The 16,940-nt window shown below is 52.0% G+C and overlaps 2 protein-coding genes across 3 annotated transcripts in view; both read left to right on the top strand.

Moving 5' to 3' along the window:
* VPS53 (VPS53 subunit of GARP complex) overlaps positions 1 to 9,247 on the top strand; it is a 59,829-nt gene extending 50,582 nt beyond the window's left edge. For both annotated transcript variants that reach the window (XM_084219329.1, XM_084219328.1), the window contains exons 19-22: positions 1,086 to 1,155; positions 3,421 to 3,558; positions 6,041 to 6,145; positions 6,450 to 9,247. In XM_084219329.1, coding sequence (XP_084075455.1) covers positions 1,086 to 1,155; positions 3,421 to 3,558; positions 6,041 to 6,145; positions 6,450 to 6,620 — 484 coding nt within the window. In that variant the 3' untranslated portion in view covers positions 6,621 to 9,247. The remainder of the gene's footprint in view (positions 1 to 1,085; positions 1,156 to 3,420; positions 3,559 to 6,040; positions 6,146 to 6,449) is intronic.
* Positions 9,248 to 11,655: 2,408 nt separating this feature from the next.
* On the top strand, positions 11,656 to 15,892 carry RFLNB (refilin B). The gene is made up of 3 exons (XM_084218885.1): positions 11,656 to 11,930; positions 13,288 to 13,397; positions 15,453 to 15,892. Exons 1-3 carry the CDS (start codon positions 11,727 to 11,729, stop codon positions 15,781 to 15,783), a joined length of 645 nt encoding a protein of 214 aa, XP_084075011.1. The 5' UTR covers positions 11,656 to 11,726; the 3' UTR covers positions 15,784 to 15,892.
* Positions 15,893 to 16,940: the final 1,048 nt, after the last annotated feature.

Genomic DNA, 16,940 nt, shown 5'->3' with positions numbered 1-16,940 from the left:
TGCTGTTGTGCTCCTTGCTTTGTGGGGAGGAAACAAAAAGCTTAACAGATGCAAGGAGGAAACCATGCTGAATTTAGATCATCATCCTGGACAGCCTCAGTCCAGAGCACAGAACCTGACTGCCTGATCCTCTCTCAGGACAGAGCCATTAAAACCCAAGAGCTGCCACCAGGTCATGGGCAAGTCCTGGAAATGTGAGCCCTGCAGGCACTCAGCCAAAGGAGGACATGTGGAACAAGCAGGGTAGATTAAAAACAAGGCAGCAAGAGGAAGACTTGTTCAAGTGGTGTGGTCCTGACAAAGTTTGCTACTCCTGAGCTTTCCTGGTGCTGCAGGGGCAGGAGCTTGTCCTGCAGGTGCCCAACCAGTGCTTTTGCTATGAAACTGCTTCAAAGCCTCAAATCAAGAGGCAAAAATCAGCTGAACACAAAGCTGATGCTCTGAAGTGGTGAATATTTGGCTTCCATCTTCACCGAGCTCTCTCTGGTTGGGCAGTCATTTTTCTGAGTCTGAAGCCCATGACAGTAAAATATGGTAATGGTGTTTTCCTTTTCACAAAACTTTTTCTTGTCTTGATTGTGTTGGCCAGGAGCTTTCTGGAAAGGTGCCTCTGTGTGAGTGTCCAGGGCCCAGCAGACCTCCAGCCTTGGCTGGACCTCAAGTTCAGTGTGTAATATGCATGTTATGGAATTACTTGTGTGCAGGAAAATGTAGGTTCTGGATACAGTCAAGACACATCCACTCATGAGCAGTGAGACTAATAATGAGAAATAAAATAGTTTGTTTGCTGACCTTTCACTGCAATACTTCATATTTAGTTTATATTTACCTTTAGAGTGTGTGTGTGGGCAGCTTCTCAATAAACTTTGAGATCAGGAGAGATTAAAGCAAAAAGAACTGTGCCTAGGGGTTGGGATTTTTTAATTTAGTATATTTAACATGTCTGGAATCAGTTTGGGAAGCTGGCACTGGGAGTGTCTTTGTGGAAGCCATCCTGGTTTGGTTCTGCATGCTTTGTCACCACAGAAGACTGTCTGACTGCAAATATTCTTATGTAATTGTATCATTTTGTACCTCTCCTGCAGCTCCTTCATTCCCAAGTTCATTAACCATCTCTTCAAGTGCAAACCTATCAGCATGGTGGGTGCAGAACAGGTAAGGAGAAATAGGTGCATTGGCTGTCATATTTGATGGGTTTTGGATTCAAGAAATTGAGGCATCTTCCACCCTGCCATGGGCTGACCCTGCTGCTCTGTGAGGATGGGATTTGGAAGAGGCAGGATTTCATCTGTCTCCTCCACATAGAGCTTATTACTCCTGTGGGCTCATAAAAAAAAAAGAAAGAAAAAGCAAGGAAAAAAAAAAAAAGACAGAATCATTCCTAATGGGACTGCTATGAACTTCAAATGGGTGCCTTCAAAGCTGCTTGGGTTTTAGGCATCAAAGATGGTTCTGAGCAGTGTCTGCAAAAGGAAACAGGAGCTTTACATCAAAACCTTCCTCATCCTTAATGGAAAGCAAATGAGTGAAGCTCAGTGCCTGTTTGTCTTGTGTGATGAGCAATAACCTGAGAGTGATTAAAGGGAGTCTTTTTAAAATAAGCTTCTCAAGTGATCAACCAGCAGTGGGCTTGTGTCTAATGTTAAAAGCTTTCAATATTCCTGTATGGGAATAACAGGCCCAATTTGCTTCTTTAAAGCAGGCTGGGAGGGGTTTTATTAGCCTGGTTCCCAGTGAAGCCATCTCATTAGAAGTGGGACACTGTACCTCCCTGGGGCTGGGGGTACACAGGTCTCAGGAGCTGATCTCTCTCTCTGCACCAAGTAGAACCCCAGTTCCCTTAAAATCTTTTGAACCCCCCTGGTCACCCACCAGCATGTTTCCATGCCACCTTCTCCTCCCTGGTGCAAATGTTGCTGGGGAATACATTTTCCTGGCCTTTCTGGTTCTACCCACAGCCTCTCCTGCTGTTTGCTGATAATTACAGTTGGAATAGGAATGCTGGGGTGATATTTGTGGAGGTATTCAGTGCTCAGTGCAGGGAACAAGACCTGTGGGGTTTTGCTCTCTGTGTTTTCCTCTCTGACTTAACAACTCTGCATCCCAGCAAGCTTTGGCAGTGAGTTAGCAATGCCAGGGACCTGGAATGGAAAATGGGGTGAGGGGACTCTGCAGGAGCTGTGCCTGTGGGAAAGGCTGCAGAGTGTGCAGAACTCCTGTTAGCCATGAGAGAGCTGATGTGGGGAAGATGTGAATTCCCCAGCCCTGGAATCTGTCCCTCTCTGGGATCCCTGGTGGGCACAGAGGAGCCCAGCTGGGACAGCCTGAGCTGGGCAGCACTGAGCTGCTCCTCTTTGCTGTGGTTTCCTGGCTCTCAGGAGGAGATTGATGGCATCAGTTCTTCTCATGCAGCCCCAGCAAGGACACTGCAGATAACGGGGTGCAGACTCCAGCCAGCCTCTCCTCCTCCTCCACAGCCACTCCTTTGAGTTCTTTTGAATTCCCACAAGTGCTGAGGCCAATGTTCACATTGTTGTGGTCACTGCTGGGGGTTCTGCAGTGCCCAGAATGTTTTGTGTGCCTCCAGAACCAGCTCCCTTTTTGAGGAAATGCTCTGGGTGTGCTGACAGCTCAGGCTTTCACACTCACTGCTGTCTAAATAAATTGGGCTGCTCTTTCCTCTGGTTTGATTTCAGATTTCTGTTCTTCACTGGTCTTGTCTCTTCAGACATACTTTGTGCAATCAGAGGAGTGTGGTATTCAGGATAATTTTGCTCCAAGGAGCCCTAGCCCACAGCATTTTGTCACGAGACAGTGCTGTCTGTCTGGACTCAATTTCATGGCTGCTGCTTATTTATTTGCTGGGGTAGTAACAAACAACATCCAGGCTGTGAGCAGTTCTCAGTGTAGCTGTATTGTGTGACAGTTTTTAAGGAAAGAAACCCCAGTCAAGGGGTTGAATAAATGCAGAAAACCTGACTCTGTGTGTGGCTGGGTGCAGGACAAAGCGTGGTGTTAGCTCATTTGACCTCAGTATCTAAACCATGGTGCAGCTCCAGGTAACCAAGATTGTTTCACTTCATACTGCTGGGGGGAAAGACTGGAAATCTGTGCCTGATGTGCCAGATGTTGGGCTGCCATCAGTCATTTCCAGTCAGCAGAGCAGTGCTCTGTTAGAATCAACCACGATGCTGATCTGTAGCCGTGGGTGATCCTGTATCCTGGAAGTGTCATTACATGGCTCAGTCCCTCCTGTTCTGCAGTCCAATTACCAGGACTTCTTCCAGTGGGGGAAGTGTTAAACTTTCAAGGATGTTAAACTTTCAAGGATGTTAAACTTTTAAGGATGTTGGGTTACAGCAGCTGATGGGTGTTGGTATAGAAGGAGCCTGAGTAACAGAGTGTGGTTAACTCTTGCAGCTGCTGCTGGACACTCACTCTCTGAAGATGGTTCTCCTGGATCTGCCCTCCATTGGGTCCCAAGTGGTGAGGAAGGCTCCTGCCAGCTACACAAAGATAGTGGTGAAAGGCATGACTCGGGCTGAAATGATCCTGAAGGTAACTCAAGCCTGTTGATACCCTGCCAGCCAGACTGCTGGCCTGGGAATCACAGCAGTGAATTCCAGGGGGCCCTTCCTCTGAATGCAGCAATCTGCAATTGCACATGAGGTTTGTAAGCCTGCCTGGGGGCTCTGCCAGCTGCTCTACAGACCTGGCTCTCTCCCCTTGGGTTTGCCCCCACTCTCTCCTAGTACCACTTTGGAGTTTTCACTTCTCAAGGCAACCAAAGGCTCGAGTTTGGAGAGCTGGGGCACCAGGTTCCCTCAGGAGCTTGTGGAAATCAGAGTTTGCATCCCTGAGGGTCTGCTTGGGGGCAAAGCCCAGGGTTCAGGTTACTCCAGGCCTTTGTGCAGACTCCTCACTCAGGGGAGCCAAGCTGTGCTTGAGTCACCTGTTTACTGTCTAGTGTAACAGCCAGTGCAAACATGTCTGGGTTACTGTACTCACCAGAGCCCTTTTTCATTTTCCAGACCTGGTGCCTGGAAAATGACCCAAAAGCAGAGTGTTGTCTTCATGAAAAGCAGCAAGCAAAACAATCTGTCCTTCCCAGCTGGTGCTGGAGGGAGAAGCCAGGTTTGATCCCAGGAGGAGCTGTGGGAGCTGTACAGTTGTGCCCTCCTGGGTGATGGGATTGTCCCCTGCTGGCCAGCAGTGCTGGGAAGGCATTCCTGGGAGGGAATTAGTGGGACCTGGGGTCAGGCAGGACAGGCAGCTGCCAGCCAGAGCCTCCTGTAAAGCACAGCCAAGGCCAGGGGGGTGAGGAGCCTGAGCTGTCCCTCCTCACCTGCTGCTCAGTGTGGCTCTGCTCCCATGCCCAGGGGAATGTCACAGCTGAGTTTGTGCTCTGGATTCGCACATCAGCTCTCCAGCTCCGTGCTTTTGGAGTGAGGTGACTGAAATGTTAGTGAATTATAGTCTAAATTTTCCTAGAAATAACCTGAATAAAAATGTTCCTGGTTTGTGCTAACGGGAGCAGGGAAGATTAGTGCCTGTTCTGTACAGAGCAGGTCTTTCCTTGGAGCTTGTGTGTGAATCACAAGAGTAATGGAGTTAATTTGTCTACCCTTAGCATCACATTGGAGAGGAAAGCAGCACATGGAGGGCTGGGGGTGCCCAGGCTGTGCAGCAGCAGTGTCACTGCTGTGTCACACAGCCTGTGCTGGCCCTGTGAGGGCTCTGTGTGCACAACTGCAAATCAAACAGCACAGGCTGACAGCACGGGGAGCTCCAGTGTGTGTTCCCAGGCTTGTTCTGGGGCTGGTAATTCAGGAGGACAAACTTTGGGCCCAACACAGCACAAACAAGGCCATTGAGCTGAGCCCCACAAGGCACAGATGGGAGTGGGGAGGAGGGCACTGGGCCATGCACATCCTGCTGAGCTCTTCCCCTTCTCCTCTGGCCACGCTCTCTGAAGCTCCAGCTTTTCATCTTGGCAGAGGATTTTTACAAGGGCTGTAAATTAAGGATTTATAAGTGTATACATGGCTATGATGTTTCAGTGGTCTGAAGTGCAGGGAAAGAAAGAAATGTCTTGGTGACAGGATACAGTGTGGGGTGAGCTGGGTCAGTGCAAACATATGGAAATGTTTTTGGAGACGGGGAAGGGTCTGGTCTGGTGCTGTTTCTGCCCATTTACACACACTGAGACCAACACACACACACTCTTCCCCAGAAAGAAGATGTGTGCTCTCTGGAGCTTGCTGCTTATGTAAGAAAAGCACACCAGTGAGGGATCACCTTTCTAGATTTGAGGCTATTTTGATTTTTTCCCTGTTTTTTACGATTGCTCCTGGGCAGATGTTGGTGGGGGGTTCCCATCCTTCATCCCAGTCCCTCCAGAGTGTCCAAGAGGAGCTGCACCCCAAGGACAGAGTGGCTGTGTGTGGCACTGCTCACCCACTGGTGCCATGTCAGGAGAACTGCAGAGCAGAGAGCTCTGGCCCTCGCTGTCCTGGGGACCAAGGAGTGACCAGAGTGTTGTGACATTCCCCTGTGACACACTGTGTGTCCTGCCTCCAGGCAGGAGGGAGCAAGAGGGACACACAGCCAAGCTGAGGGTCTGGACTCTGTCCAGGCTGCCTGATCTCCTGGGACTTTGTGAGTGTCACCACCACTGCCAGCACTGTCCCCTGAGCAGCTCCCCAGCTTGTCTTCCCTCTGCAACATGATAAAATCTTGAGCTTTAACAATACCCCAGTGCCTGCCAGCCCACAGGCCACAGACAAAGTCCTGCTGCTCTTTGAAATGTGATGCAGAGCCCATGAGCAGCACTGCTGTGCTAAAAGAGACCCAACTTCCTCCCTGCTCCTTTCCCTGCTTCTCTTCACTCACCTTTACCCCTCTCATAACCAGCCTCTTTCTTGTTCCTTAAACATTTTATTTTAGGAGCCAGCTCTGCTGTCACTCCTGTGCCAGAATTGACTGAGCAGTGCCTTTAATTCCTGTGATTTGTCTGATCTCTTTTTCCTTGTCTTGGCAGGTGGTGATGGCTCCACACGAGCCCCCAGTCGTGTTTGTGGACAATTACATCAAGCTCCTCGCTGACTGCAGCACTGACACATTCCAGAAGATCCTCGACATGAAGGTGAGAACCTGTGCAGGGCTTCTGCTCCTCCTCTAGTGCTGCTTTGGGATTGCTGGGGACTTTATTTCAGTGTGAATTCTGAGGGACTGGGGGTTGAGAGAAGCGCTGTAAGACAAGTGTATCTTTACTTTGAGAGTAGAATTGCTGCTGAAGAAAAAGTTTCCAGTTCATTTCACATTTTGATACCTGCTCTGCTCGGGGTCATCCAGAGGTCTTTGTGGTGGGTGAGCAGGAGGTGGAGGTTTGAAATGGGCTCTGCTGCCGCTGCTCCCGGGTCAGTGAGTGCTGTCCTTTGCTCCCTCAGGGCCTGAAGAGGAGTGAGCAGAGCAGCATGCTGGACCTTTTCCGCCTGCGCCTCCCCGCTCCTCCCCCCGGCGGCGACGGCTCCGGCTCGCTCTCGCTGAGCGCTCCCACGCCCGAGCAGGAATCCTCCCGCATCCGCAAACTGGAGAAACTCATCAAGAAGAGACTCTGAGGGAGCACGGGGAGCTCCCTGCCGCGGGGCTGGTGGCAGGGAGGGGGAGCAGGGCTGGTCAGGTTGTGATTTGCAGCGTGCTGCTGGAACACCCGTGTGCCGTCCCTCCCAGTCCCTGTGATCTCTCAGCCATCGCAGCGTCAGACCGAGGAAGAATCTGACCAAGGTGTTTGCCCTCAGCTTAGCAGGAGTGAAACCCAGGGCATTGCCAGGTCCACGTGATGGAGAAAACAGAGGCACCTGGAAGCCAGCAGCTACAGAAACCATTCAGGTGGATTCAGAGACTGTCTGGCTGCGGTGCACTTGGTGTCACAGCTTTTACCCTGGCTGAGCTCCTGCTGCAGCGCTGAGGGTTTTACCTCAGTTCTGTGTTAGTGCTCACTCCCTGCTGCAGAGCTGTTGTTCTGATTCATTATTTATTGTGGGGTGGGGGGAACCAACCCCATCACCACCACCAAAACCCCAATCCTTTAACAGCTGGGATCCAGGCACCTGCAGCTCCACTGGATCAATGAGATTCCCAGGAGGGAACCCCAAGGCAGATTTCTCCCAGGACAGGCATGCACAAAGCACCATGAAACAGCAGGGCAAATCCTTTTCAGAACAGGAGGAAAGGGCCTTCTGCACCCTGGCAAAGCTCCTGCCAACCAGCTGGCAGCCTCTGTTGCTGTTGGAGCTTAAAGGCCGAGCAGGACCTGTGTGGAGCCCTCTCCAGCTGCTTGGTACTTCCCCAGCGTGTGCTGGGTTCACCTGCTGTCCCCAGTGGGAGTTCCCATCCTTCCTGGCCAGCATCTCTCCCTCTCTCCACAAAGAGCAAGTGTCAGACTGCTCCAGCCCCTCATTCTCACTCCAGCTGGAGTGTCCTGAGCAGGGGATGTCCTGCTGCCCTGCAGGGAGAGGTGCTGGAAATGTTGGCTCTTTCAGGGAGCCAGGGCCACTTGGTGGCACGGGAGGTTTTCAGCAGCCTCAGACTTCAAGGCCCTCCTCCTCCTGCTCCTCTGAGCCTCAGCTTGCAGCAGTGCAGAGGGGAGGAGAACCAGCAGTGAAATATTTGGGATAAGCCAGGCCCCTCTTCCCATGGCCCAGTTCCTGGCTCCCAGGCACAGAGCCAGCATGGAGCAGGGCTGGGATCAGTGGATGCTTCTCCAAGAAGTCTCCATGCACAGAGGCCTCACCTTGTCATTAGCACTGCTGGATTTCTTCCCAAACTCCTCTGTACCCTTTCTGGGAGACTTTGAAGGCATATGCCAACCATGAGTGGGTGTGGGGCAGATCAACCAGAGGTGCCTGTGTTATTTAACTCAAGCTTCACTTGCATGTGCAGGAAGGGGAAGTCCTGTACCAGTGTGGCAGGTGAGGAGCAACCACGCTGTCAGATGCCTTCCTGGGAGAGTTGTGCTCCCCATCAGGGCAAGTTTGGGCCTTAGGACTGTATTTATTTAGGGGCTGTACTCACAGGGATTGTAAAAATCACTGCTGCACATCAGGGAGGGGAGATCAGGCTCCAGGAACATGAGTTCCATCTACGCAGAGCTTTGCTGAGATGGGGAGTGAAGAGCAGCAATAACAACACCTGTGGGGAGGGACAGCAGTTTCTCATCACTCCAGTTTTACAAATCTGCCGTTGCCTCATTTGCTTCCTCTCCTGATTGCCTGTTAGGTGACAGAAGAAGGAATGTTGAAAGCACATTGGGATTCTGAGCAGCCATTCCCCAAGGGCAGATTATCTCAAGGTGCATGTGCAGGATGGCTCACGAGGTACCACACTGCAGAGCTGGAGAGGAGGGAACATGGGTTTGCAGAGATTCATTATTCCCATGAGGGGATGAATAATTTATTTTAGATGAATTTTTCTTTGCTTTGTCTAAGGCTAAGTCTCTCAGTAAATTATGAATAGCTGAAGACGATGTTGAAGTTATCATCGTGTGTCTTACCCAAAGGCTTCCCCCATTTCATTCTCTGCATTTCATTTTGTAGATAAGCGGAAATAAAAGGAGAAATGAATTTTTAGTTTCAGCCTTTGAAGAACGCTACAGGGCTGAGTGTTTGGAGTTCCATTTTCAGAGAGCAAATCCACAGTTTCCTACTTCTGGTGTAAGAGTTTTGTGCCCCTGGCTCTTGGGTGTTTATTAGATTTGGCAGGTCTCTATTGTGCATTAGCTCTTTGGAGTTTACAGCTTTGGGGAATAGAGGATGATTATGTGTTTTCTGTACAAAATGCCACTTTTTATGGTTTCAGGCTGGGGTGTAATTCTGGCTGTACGTGGGGTGTGACACTAACGTGAATTAAATGGTAACTGATGCTCATTGCTGGGTGTTTCTGTATGGCTGCAAATCCCAGTGGCTGGGATGGACCTCACCCAAAATGTGCTGGACCCAGCACTCCCTGCTGTGCATCTGCTCCTGCAGCTCCTCTCTGCCTTTTCCACCTTCTCTGGCAGCATCCACATCCAGCCCAGCTCCCTGCACTGCGTGGGTGGCTCAACGCTCCCGACCTTGTGCCCCTAAATAATCACATCAGTTCTGCTGTCTGCCACTGCGGGAGCCATTTCTGAGAGATCCTAATTTTTCCTTTGGAATTAATTAAAGGGTAGTGCCTTTTTCCACGCTCTGCATGATGCTGGAGCAGCTCCTTTCACTCAGAGAATTAATGACTCATTTGCTTTTCTCCTGGCGGTCCTGCCCCCTCCGCCCTTGGGCAGGAGCAGCCTGAGCCGGGCGCTGGGTGTTCCTTTCTTCCCCCAGATTTACAGCCAGGGCTGAGCATCCAAGTGACGATGTCCAAGCCTCCACGAGCCTCTGCTTGGCTCCACGAGGGCGGTGGCAGCAGGGCTGTAAAAGCTGATGAAACCTCAGCAGCTTCAGCCACGTGCTGTCAGCGCTCGTCCCTGCCCTCAGTCCCAGTTCTGGGTGAGCACAGTTCCTCTGTGATCCAGCCTGGCATTTCCCATCCTCTGGAAATAACTTTCTAAAGTTGTTGTTATTATTTCCAAAGTTTTATAATTTTCAGGTATCACAGGATCCTTTTGGTTTGCCTCTCCCAGCTTTGGGGCTGTTGCGTGGCATCGCCTGTGGTTCGGTTGCTGATTAAGCTGAGCACGCCCGGCCTGGTGGAAAGTCCTTTATGGAAGGAGGATCTTGATAAGAGACTTTTATCTGCCCCATCCTGCCTGTGTGTGGGCAGTTAAAGAGTGAATAATGTGGACAAACAGGCTGGGGAAAAGATTTCCAATGCCATCAGGAATGGCATGGGTTGGTACGGTTTGAGACTTAAAACCAGTCAGACTTTCCGAGGGGCAGAGTACACGTCCTGAAAAAGCAGAACCCCTGTACACAGTGACTCAACAGTATTTAGTTATTGAGCAGTTAAAATTCTGCTTAAACACTTCCTTTTTATCCTAGCAGGCAGATTGGCAGGTCTGGATGTTGGTGCTGCAGGAGACCCTCGGCTGGGCTGCAAAGTCCAGGAAGGGCACAAAAAAATTACCTTTTGTGTCAAGCCATGCCAGAGTGGGAGGATTTTTTGCTGGTAAATAAGGAGCAGAAAGATTTCCAGTAGCTCTGCTTACCCAAGGTACTGAGATTCCTCTCTTTTGGACCCTGATCCCCGTGGGAGTGGCTGTGGGAGCACCCACAGCTCCCAGAGGTGGCTGCTGGGATGTGCCACAAGTTCCCCCCTCTAAATTGCACTTGGAGGGTTGTTGGCAGCATAGGTTTTCACCCAGGAGCTGCACAGCAGCTCTGAAATGATGATTGTGTTTATCTGGAAACTGCTCCAGTGCCTTCCAAGGCATCTGATTTCATAAAGGGCTTTTATGGGAGATTTTGGAGTGAGGACTGATCAGTTTTCCTATTGCTTGCAGAGACCGGCATATCTTTTTTTGGGGGGGGATACACTTAAATTAAAAGGAATAAAACACCTGTCCAGTACATTTGCTCAGACCCCAAAGATTTCAGTCAAAATTCTTAATGTTCCTTTTCTTTCCATCTGCATTTTTCAGCAAAGACAAACAGCCTCATAGTATTTCTTCAAAGGAATGTAAATTCCTTGAGGAAGTCTCCGGAGTTCCCAGCACCGCATAGCTGCAAACCACAGACGCCTACGGCTGAAAGTTCTGCTCTGCTTTTAATTTTGGGGCAGGGAAGGAATTTTTTTCAGAGGTTTGGGTTCACTTGTGCTGGGCCCATCAGCCCAGACTGCTGCTTTCTGTGCAGGGGAGTGTTGACTTTGGCCGGCTGCAGAGTTGCTTTCCCTCCACAAGAGTATTCCCCCACCAAATCTGATGACATGGCGCAATTATTTCATTAGGATTTTCCAAAAAAGGTTCCCTCGCTCTCCTGTAGTGCTAGAAAGACTGTTTCCTTCTGTTCTCTTGTTTCAGCTTCGGCAGCTTTGCCTGAGAAATGTAATCAGGGGCAGCAGTGCTGCTGCCTGAGCCCGAATGCTCGGGAGTGGGGAGGGAGAAAGAGCAGCCCGGAGGGAAAACTCGGGGGGCTTAACCCGGCTGCCAAAGTCCCTGCTGTTGGGAAAGCACCGCTGGAGGTGGGGGCAGCCCAGCAGGACCTGGCAGCTCTTTCAGTGCTCCCCAAAATCCGTGCTGGCTGCACATTGGGATGGTTCACTGTGGGCTGGACCGGGATGTGTGGAGGGCAGCTCATCGGGCATGGTTCCACAGAATCCCAGAACCATTTAGGTTGGAAAAGAGCTCTGAGATCATCGAGTCCAACCCGGGGCCCATTCCCACCTTGTCAACCACACCAGAGCATTGTCCGGTCTGTCTTTACCCGGGGACGGTGACTCCGCCACCTTCCAGTGGCAAATGCCGAGCGAGGGGGCAGGACGGGGGTGCGGGAATGGGGTCACCAGGAGGGTAGGGACTGCGGGGAAACGGCGAGCACCGGGAGGACCGGGACAGGGACAGCAGTGAGACAGGGACGCGGGTGGGACACGGGGACACCGGTGGGATATAGGGACACGCCCCGCCCATGTGTGGCCCCTCCCCGGCCCCGCGGCCGCCCCGCCCGCCGCCGCCGCCCGGGCGCAGCCGGCGCAGGGAGCGCAGCGCGGGCAGGGGCCGGGCCGGGGCAGGCGGCGGCGGCTCGGCCATGGTGGGGCGGCTCAGCCTGCGGGAGGTGCCCGACCTCCCGGACATGAGGAAGCGGGGCGACTCCGGCCTCGACAGCCCCGACTCCGGGCTGCCCCCCAGCCCCGGCCCGGCCCCGCCGCCCTGGCTGCTCTCCTCGGGCAGCCCCGACCGCGCCGCCGCCAACGGGCTCCCGGAGCCCGAGCCGCCCGCGCCCTCCGCCGCGGTGAGTATCGGCCCCTCCCCGCGCTGCCGGCACCCTCCGCAGCCTCCGGGACCGCGGGACCGGCAGCCCCGCGGCCCCGCTGCCCCCGCTGCCCCTCCCGGTGCCGCCGCGGCAGGTGCGGGGCCCCGGCGGAGCCGCTGCCCTTCGGAGCCCGCCGCGCTGCTCCGCGCATCCCGCGGGAAAGGAGGGTGGAACCCCGGGTCTGGCTGGCCTGGAATGGGTTGGAAGAACCGCCCGCCGTTTCTCTCCGTTGTGACCGAGCCCTCCGGCCGCTGTCGTGTCTGCAGCGGAGGGAAGGGTCCCGCCGGGAACCGGGGTGGCCGGGGCTTTTCACAAAGCTCTGGCTGCAAGGGAAGCTCCTCTTCCTCCTGGCATCGCAGCACGTCTTTGGAAATCCCTGTGGAAAGTGAACTCCCGTTATTCCGGAGTGACCCGGAGCAGTAACTTTATCGTGCATAAACTGCGGTTTCAGTTAATTTGGTTTTTCACCAAATAGTTTTTGGCTGTTGAGCTGCTGGTACAAATACTTTGGAAACTGCAGATTTAGAGGGAAAATCCTTTTTCTACAGGGTTGCTGCTGTGAAATTGGAAAAGGCCATAGGAGGGAAAGGTGCTCACAGCCCCCCAGCCCCTCGATAGTAAACACACGTGCAGAGGTGGCTTCAAAAACACACACGGGTTCGGTTGGGTTCCATCCCTTCAGGGCTGCTTTGGTTTCCTCGGGCTGTGGGATTCGGTGTCAGCTCGTGGTGCTGGGTGTCAGGAGAGGAGCACAGGGACAGGCAATGAATCACCCACGGCTCGGCGGGAATGAGTTAATCCTTCCCGACCCTTGGTGTGGAATTAGGTTGGATTTAATGCCTTCAAACAGCAGCCGGGGTGTAGCTGTGGAGCAAAGAGGTGGCTCAGGGCGAGGTGCCCTGTGGTAATTTCCTCTGTGGTCTGTCCGCGGGGGTATGGGGTGAATTCAGCAAGGAGAGAGCTCTCAGACACCAAAAAATGTTGGTTATAACTTGAGAGTGGGTTCATGCAGGGAACAGACTTCACTGCACAGAGGGGTTGCATTCCTCTCTCATTTCCCAGAGTGGCTCCTTTGAATTAAGCTGCTGAAGTTAGGACCTTGTCTTCAAAAAATGCTCCTGGCTACCTCTAGGATGCTTTAGACCAGTGTGGAGTCAGGCCTAAGGGATGCACCTGTAGCACATCTTGGTCCAGCAGATCCTCTTGCATGTCAGTGTGAACCTCAGCAGCTCCATACCAAGGGATAAATAAATCTGTTTCCCTGAGAATGCACTGCATTGTAGCATGAAAGGTACAACAGTAGGGTAACATAAACCATTTTGCATTTCTTCTGCAGAGTTCCGTGTTCTCCCCCAGCCCCATTCTCTCCAGCTGCCCTCCAAGATTGTGTCCTTTATCCTTTGGTGAAGGAGTTGAGTTTGACCCTTTACCAGCCAAGGAAATAAGGTAAATATTGTGTTCCAGTCATCTCCTTTGGAAGGAGTTAGAGGAGTTAGCCTGCAAAGGAGCAGTTAGGCCTTATCAGTGCCTGTGAGTCAAGTTAATTTATTTGCAGAGCCATTGTTCACTGCAGCGGTACATTCCTGGACCTGGACATTTGTACAGGCTAAAGGAGTGTTCAGCCTCTTTTAATCCCACCCATATGGTTGTTTTGTTGGTTATTTTTCCAGGAAGACTTTCTTCTATTATACTCTCCTGCTTTTTCTTCTTTGCACTGCTCCAAAGTGTTGCCCTTCAGCTGACTAACCAGGAGGTAATCATGAGGGAAGACCTTCAAAGATCTTTCTAGGACTGTTTCATTAAGGGAAAGAGATTTTGCTCTTTCAACCTCCTGGTTTTATAATAAGCACTTTCTGTCTTAACAGCTGTGGCTGGTTGTGTGAACTAAAAGAAACGGTAACACTCAGAGGAGTGCATAATTCTTTTTTTTTTTTTTTTTAATGCTTTGCATCACTTCACAGCCTGTGAATTATTCCTTTGAACACCATGATTTGCAGTAATGAGAAAAGAAGGCTCCTGTTGATGACTGTGCAATTAGAGGGAGGCTGATAAAATCAAATGGAAGCCTAATGCAGGGGAGGGTAGGGAGAATTATGTCCTGGTGTGGGGAAGGAGCCTGTGCTCTGGCTGGAATTGGAGGCAGTTAACTCCTTAGTTAGTGGAAAAGCCAACAGAGTTGTCACAGTGTGAAGGAGATTAAAACTTTCTTTTGCATCCCAGGCACAGAGGATTTGGGTGTGCAAACTGGAGTGTTTTCCTGCCAGCTGAATCTTGAGGAGTTTGTCTTCAGCCAGTGCCCTGTGCCAGGGGTGATAGCAGAGCACTCCTGGGTGATTCCTGGCAGAGAAAAGCTGAGGAGATAACGTGTGCTTCCCAGCTCAGAGGAGTTGGGATGTTTGTGTGCTAAGCCCAAACGTGGATCAAGGCCTCTGGGTTTGGGAGTTTGCAGGGAGTTTGTACATTCACAGAGCTCAGGACTGAGAGGAAGGTTTGGTAGTGCTGGCAGCTGGGCTAGGCAGTGATAATCCTGGGGATGCTGCTGACATAAGGCTCTTTTCTCATCCTGTAAATGTGTAAGACACCAGCAGATGGTTCTGTGTGAGGTGGGATGAGGAGCCACCCCGCTACCAACAGCTCCTCTTCCCCACAAACCCATGAGCAGAGCTCACAAATCCCCTGCAGCAACCCATCCTCAGCCCTGCTTCATCCACCATCAGTCATGCTATTTGCCATTTGTGCAAATATGAAACCTTGTCCTTTTATTGTAAAAATAAAGAATCACTGGCCTGTGGCTACACAGAGTTATTTCTATGAATGAGGTCAGCAGTGTTTAAAGGTCGTGTTTCCGTGAGTGGAGCTTGTCTCCGACAGAAATGGAGCTAGCTACCAGCTACCATTGCACTGCTGTAGTTATTAGTAATTCTAATTATATTAATTATCTAATTAGTAATTCTAATTATATTAGAGTTATTTCTTCCTCCCTGTAATCACTTTTTGGGCCCCTCAGTTTGGGAAGGACGTTGAGATGCTTGAATGTCCAGAGGAGGGCAAGGAGGCTGGTGAGGGGCTTGGAACACAAATTCTGTGAGAAGCAACTGAGGGAGCTGGGAGTGTTCAGCCTGGAGAAAAGGAGATCAGATCAAAAGGACCTTATCACTCTCTACAACTCCCTGAAAGGTGGTTGAAGTCAGGTGGGGTTGGTCTCTTTCTCCAGGCAGCACTGACAGAACCAGAGGAAACAGTCTCAAACTGCACCAAGGGAAATATAAGCTGGATATTAGGAAGAAGTTTTTTACAGAAAGGGCGATAAAATACTGGAATGAGGTGCCCAGGGAGGTGGTGGAGTCACCATCCCTGGATGTGTTTAAAACAAGACTGGATGTGGCACTGGGTTTAGCTGAGGTGTCGGAGCTGGGTTGAACTCCATGATCGTCAAGATCTCTTCCAACCCAGTGATTCTACCTGATTATTCCAGAATAATCCCGAGCCTTTCTGTCGCAGGTACACCTCCTCGGTGAGGTACGACTCGGAGAAGCACTTCATCGCCGACGTCTACCTGCCCGTGGGGCTGAGCGTGGCCTCGTGCAGCCAGACCATCGTCTGCGTGCCCGACTGCTCCTGGCGCAGCTACAAGGCCGAGGTGCGCTTCGAGCCGCGCCACAGGCCCCGCCGCTTCACCAGCACCACCATCATCTACCCCAAGCACGCCAAGACTGTCTACACCACCACGCTGGACTACAACTGCCGCAAGGCCGCGCGCAGGTTCCTCTCCAGCGTGGAGCTGGAGACCTCGGAGTGCCTCAGCACCGACTGCGGCCTGGACGGCTGCTGACCGCGGCCTGCATGGCTGCTGACCACCACGGCCTGGACAGCTGCTGACCGTGGCCTGGACAGCTGCTGACCACCACAGCTTGGACAGCTGCTGACCCTGGCCTGGACAGCTGCTGACTGTGGCGTGGACGGCTGCTGACCACCACAGCCTGCACAGCTGCTGACCACCACAGCCCTCACGGCTGCTGACCGCGGCCTGCATGGCTGCTGCTGACCACTGTGGCCTGGACAGCTGCTGACCACCATGGCCTGGACAGTTGCTGACCCCAGCCCGGACAGTTGCTGACCACCATGGCCTGGACAGTTGCTAACCATCATGGCCTGGACAGTTGCTGACCACCATGGCCTGGACAGTTGCTGACCACCACGGCCTGGACAGTTGCTGACCACCCCGCCCCGGACAGCGGCTGACCCCGGCCTGCACGGCCGCCCCCCTCACTCTGATCCACCCCTCACGTACTGTGCTGACTGCACTTGCTAAAAGCAGGCCCAAACCCTCTCTCTCTCTCAGCTCTTCACTCCTGCTTTTAAAGCCTCACGGCGGCCCCAGCGTGGTTTTCTGTGGGAAAATAATTTAGCGAGGGGCTTGGCTTTTCGCCTCCCGAAAGGCGCGAGTTCCCTCCCCTTCCCCGCTGTAATCAGGTGAAAATAACAACGGGAAGTGATTGCCCCAGAGGAAAAGGTGACAGGTAAGGAGGAGTGTGGGGTAGTGGTTGGTAGGTGGAGATCCATTTGGTGCTTTGGTGGTGTGCAGAGAGTAAGGGCAGTTTGTTCTCTCGCAGAGGATCCAGCAGGTTGTTTGGTTACACGTATTGCTGTCAGCCATTTCAGTTTAGATCGTGTTTCCTCCAGAAGAACCATCCCCTGGAAACTGCTGGAAAAGGCTAACAGAGGAAACCCCAGAATTCTGCATCTAACACATATAAAAATGTTACTACGTGGCATTCACATTTTGTGTGAAGGTGTAAATTGGGAAGGAGTTCTGAGCAGAGTGGGGGATGAACTGCTTGTGCAGCTCCGGGACCGTGTGATTCTTAGGGTGATGATGACCCCTTGTTCTCTGTGACACACAAGTGTTTCTGTGCCTGCAGCAAGGCTTGTAACACAGAATACCAGGCCAGAAATTATCCCTGTGTTGTTGGATCTTGGTCATGTGGA

Source organism: Fringilla coelebs (genome assembly GCF_963513975.1).
Source record: "Fringilla coelebs genome assembly, chromosome: 20".
NCBI lineage: Eukaryota > Metazoa > Chordata > Aves > Passeriformes > Fringillidae > Fringilla > Fringilla coelebs.
This window is presented reverse-complemented; position numbering and strand designations above follow the sequence as displayed.